The sequence below is a fragment of the Seriola lalandi genome, unplaced genomic scaffold (genome assembly GCF_002814215.2).
Source record: "Seriola lalandi dorsalis isolate HSWRI2012SDOR001 ecotype SW California unplaced genomic scaffold, Sedor1 jcf7180002050785, whole genome shotgun sequence".
NCBI classification, from domain to species: domain Eukaryota; kingdom Metazoa; phylum Chordata; class Actinopteri; order Carangiformes; family Carangidae; genus Seriola; species Seriola lalandi.
In genome coordinates, this window is record NW_019521338.1 from 9,269 (window position 1) to 13,825 (window position 4,557).

The 4,557-nt window shown below is 43.1% G+C and overlaps 1 protein-coding gene across 3 annotated transcripts; it reads left to right on the forward strand.

Annotated features, from left to right (window-relative positions):
• Positions 1–99: 99 nt before the first annotated feature.
• LOC147819670 (uncharacterized) lies at positions 100–4,551 on the forward strand. 3 transcript variants are annotated; one of them, XM_087171978.1, is made up of 9 exons: positions 100–219; positions 637–963; positions 1,091–1,369; positions 1,464–1,505; positions 2,927–3,013; positions 3,117–3,145; positions 3,313–3,369; positions 3,451–3,519; positions 4,208–4,551. In XM_087171978.1, exons 1-9 carry the CDS (start codon positions 183–185, stop codon positions 4,301–4,303), a joined length of 1,023 nt encoding a protein of 340 aa, XP_087028104.1. In that variant the 5' UTR covers positions 100–182; the 3' UTR covers positions 4,304–4,551. The 3 variants fall into 3 exon arrangements, with proteins under 3 accessions (XP_087028104.1, XP_087028103.1, XP_087028105.1); XM_087171977.1 differs by having other exon boundaries at positions 108–219; positions 634–963; XM_087171979.1 differs by lacking the exon at positions 4,208–4,551 and adding an exon at positions 4,029–4,200 and having other exon boundaries at positions 108–219; positions 634–963.
• The last annotated feature ends 6 nt before the right edge of the window (positions 4,552–4,557 follow it).

The window sequence follows — 4,557 nt, forward strand, 5'->3', positions numbered from 1 at the left end:
GTTCTCACCAAAACACTTCCCCATCAGTTCTCAGAAAATTAACTAAGAGATCATTATGAGGAAGTGACATCACACTTACCACAGGAAGTTGGTGATGTGTCTCTACAAGATCTTAGACACTGACAGCTGCGAGCGTTAGAACCAGAGACAGAAGCACGACGGTTGAATTCAGACGGACTAAAATGTTTTTATTGATGATGCTGCTGCTTCAGTTTACAGGTAAGGAGACATGTTCATATGTAAATGACAGGATCAGAACAAAGCTTAACTTTACTGATATTATCAACCAACTTTACTGCAGCTTGTGTTTGACATGATCCGTTTAGCATTTGATGTCGAGATACATAGAAGTTCAAAAGAGACGATACTCAGCTGGTGTGAGATCCTGGTCTGGTGGTTACTGCACAGAGACTAAAGGCAGGTTTTCCAGTTCAGAGGAAACCTGCATGAAGCATGAGGCAGTTGGCAGAGGGAGTTTGCTGTGGTTCTGTGGTCCAGTCCAGCACAGATGTTATACAGGGTGGTGAACGTCCGATAACAGGTACAGGTTTTATCCACCAGAGGAGCAAGACTTCACAGCCATTGCCACAGCTTCAGTCTGATGTCAGATGATTCTCTTATTTCACTTCTCAGCAGCAGCTGGACGAGATTCATCCGTCACTGTCAGAGTCAGAGGTGACGTCACTTTGTCCTGTGGGAGTCTGAGAGAAGATCAGGTTGAATGTGACGGTACGACCTGGATCTTCAGTGTTTCAGGAAGCAGCTCATCAGTACCACTGTTTGATGTTGGGAAGATTCATAAAGACGCCAGATCTAAATCAGACAGACTGAGTCTGAAAGAAAAGTGTTCTCTGGTTGTGAAGAACGTCTCAGCTGAAGATGTTGGTCTGTACACCTGCAGACAGTTTGAATCAGGAACACAACAAGGTTCAGGCTCTCTGGTTCGTCTGTCTGTTGTTACCAGTGAGTATTTACATCAAACTGTCTGTTAGAACAAAACACTGAAACTTTACAATCATGATGATTGTTACAGTGATGAAGTTCATTTCTCTCTCTTGTCTTTCTCTCTCAATGTCTCCGTCTTCACCAGTAACTGAACAGAAGGACGGTGATGTGGTGAAGTTTACCTGCTCTGTGTCGACGTATAGAGACTGTTCACACTCAGTGAAGTGGTTGTATCACGGTAAAGATGTGGGTAAAGATCACCGTGAGTTCTTGACATCACAGTCTCGCTGCAGCGCCTCTGTGAGTTTTCAGACTTCTCATTTCATTTATGGATCAAGGTATAAGATCTTTTCATGTAACGTGACTGATGATAACAACGAGCAACAGCTGACCTTCCCCATCCAGGCCTCACCTGAGGAGTCAGGTAAGATCATGATGAGCTGATGAGCGTCTATCACCTGCAGATGGTGAACATGAGGCGTTTTCTAAACGGCTTCTTGGTTTGTTCATTTGTCCAGGTGAGGACGAAACCATAGCAACAGAAAACAACATGAAGGCAGGTGAGAGCACGACAGCATCTACAACCAGTGGAGCTTCAGTGTGATGTCTCTCTCTCTCTCTCTCTCTCTGACACTTGATCGTCCAGCTCTCAGTCCGACCACTTGTGCTGTTTTCAGCCATGAAACCAGCTGTGTTCATGTCTGTTGTCAAACATCAGCTGTTTTCTAATCAACAGATGATTATTTGATTAATCATGCAAACATTTATCTGAACTAACGCTCAACTTCCTCTTTCCTCTTCTTCTTTTCATGAGGTGAAATACATGGTCATTGTCCCAGATGCATCATGGGACATGATTCTCTGTGAGCCTGAGGAGTCTTAACATGTTTTTCTTGATACAGATCGACACAATACAGAATCATATTTCTTCTTTTTATAGTCAGTGTTGATCCCACAGTCAGTTCTCCACCTCTGACCTCTGACCTCTGACCTCTTCACTGTTGGTTGGTTAGTCACTGTTGATCAGAGAGAAATTAATGTTAAAGATCTCAGAGAGAAGAACGACATGAGTTTAATCACAAGGAGGAAGTGACATCATACTTATCACAGGAAGTACATGATGTGGTTTTAGACTGAGAACAGTCTACAGGACGGTCTGAACAATGGAGGATTTTCACCGTGTCACCAGCTGTTGCCGCCCTTACCAGCTCCTGTTGCCTAGCAACCTTGACAACACATGATTTTTTCACAAAAACTTGAGGTTAATTTAAGGCCCTTGTTTTTAACAGTTGTATCGTTATCGTTGTTGTTTGTTTCATGTCCTGCGCACAATGAATGTGAGGAGAGGTTGGGAACGAAGGATCCATCTGATGGTCGCAATCGATCTTCAATTGCAGCCTCCAACCGATGCGACACAAGCGACCTGCGGGCTCGTTATTTTACAGCAGGACAGTCTCACTTCATCCCGATGGGAAAAATCCCAAACAACCTTTGTGTGATGGTCAATTTAAGACGACGGGATTTTTCTCCTTTACTTAGAGACTGTGTTCGCCAGAGAAACAGCAGCGTTGGATCCTTTCCGCCATCACCACTGTCGTTCCCTTAACTTGACCGAGCTAACTGGACCTTAACATCACCGTGGCAACAACAATCTGTTGTGTTGTTTAGTTCAGATGACTCGACTGACGTGGGAGATCAGTGTTCGCTTTACATTTCCAACCAAAAATCAATGTGGGCCTCTTTGAACCAGGACCACAGTTGTTCCCCAACACTAACCAATCGGAATGAGGAACTTTATCGTGACTCATTGTGTTCACAGGAAACTTCTAGATCTCCTGCTGAATGTGTTTCCTTCGCCTCAGCAGGTTCATGCTTCACCAGCTTTGGAGAAGATGTGCTTTTCTCTCTTTCAGCTGCAGGATTGTGAACGCAGCAGAAAACTGCAGCCACAGTGTTTTTAATGTTTTCATCCTCTGTCCAGGTTGGTGGTGGTTTGTCCTTGGGGGCGTGGCTTTATTAGTGCTCCTGATGATTGCTGTGGCGGTCATGAAGTTGAAGAGAACTGAAGGTGGAGAAGATTCACTGATGAAACTTTTGTACAACATGAAGTTTTAATAAACCTGGATTTTAACTGAGGGAGCTGAAGTCGACTTTGTCTTTTGTCTTCACAGGGAACAGAAGAGGAAGGAAGGAAAACACTGTGAGTGAGCGATCGACATATAATTACAAGAGTTCAGCTTTGTCACATGACCCTGGAGGATAAACCAGGAGCAAACGGCCTCCATAGCAACCGTCCTCTCTGATGCTTCGTCGCCTTCATAGAAATCATGTTTGACCAAGTGTAACTAGAACGATTTGTGTTTCCAGGAGCTGAGCTTAAACCCAGCAGAGACTCCGTCTGCGCCACAGACCGGTCAGGACACGGTGAGATCACCGACACTCACTGTTATTATACAATAGAACTCAGTGAAATCCACGTGTTACTGACTCAGTCTTCATGTGCAGGCTGATCCTGAAGGAGGTGTTTCCTACGTCTCCATCAGCTTCACCAAGAAGACCAACAGTAAAGCTCGGGTGAGTTGTCTGTCTGGTGATGTTACTGACTTTAAAAACATTTTCAGCAATGAAAAGGAAACTAATATTTTATCAGTAAAACGAAGCAATGCAGCAGATAACTGCAATAATCTCTCAAATGTGGATACAAGCAGCAGAATATGTGTATTTTTACTTCTGGGGCCATTACTTTGAAAAATCCCACCAGCAACTTGAAATTTCAAGATGGCCGCCATTTCTGGCATTGGAAACATTTCAGCAAAGAATTTTACCCACAGGACAGATTTAAAAGGTTCTGTTTTACACTCTGAGGATGTCAGAGTCACAACTCTTCAATTTCTAATATTCATGTGAAAAATTCTCCATAAAACACCATTTATTATGAATGAAGAACCAAAACTTCTGTTAGAGTCGACAGTCTACTTACTTGTCTTGACATTAGCTCGCTAGGCTAACTCGCAAGTGCAAGGCTAGTTAGTGAGCTTTTTTGTGAGTAATATTTTATAGTGGCTAATGTGTTTTATCAACAGAGCGATACCAAAGGAGGATTTGTGTCAAGGTTAGCATTTACTGGTGATGTTCTATAATAAAAAAAAGTTCCCAGGAAATAAATAAATAAAGGAATCACAAATATTGCTTTTACTTCTTTGATCCTGTGTCATTTAATGTTGTGTAATTAATGTGTTGAGCTGTTTCTGTCGTTTCCCAGGTTGTGGCTGAAGATGATGATGATGATGATGATGATGCTGTGACCTACAGCACAGTGAAACCTTCCTCTTCTTCTGCTGGAGCGTTGATCCCATGAGCCTTTACGCCTCCGTCAACAAACCAAAACCATAAAAAGCCAGCGTAGTGTCACACTGTGGTGAACTTGTCTTGTCCTGGGTTTGTTTTGTCCTGTCATTTCCTGTTTTATTTTGAAAAGTAACTCTCCTCTTGTTTCAGGTCACTTGCCCTTCCTCATGTGTCTCAGTCTGATTGCCCTGAGTGTTTCCACCTGTTCCCTATTTCCCTCCATGTGTTTAAATAGTCTGTGTTCCCCTTGTCTTGTGCCAGAGT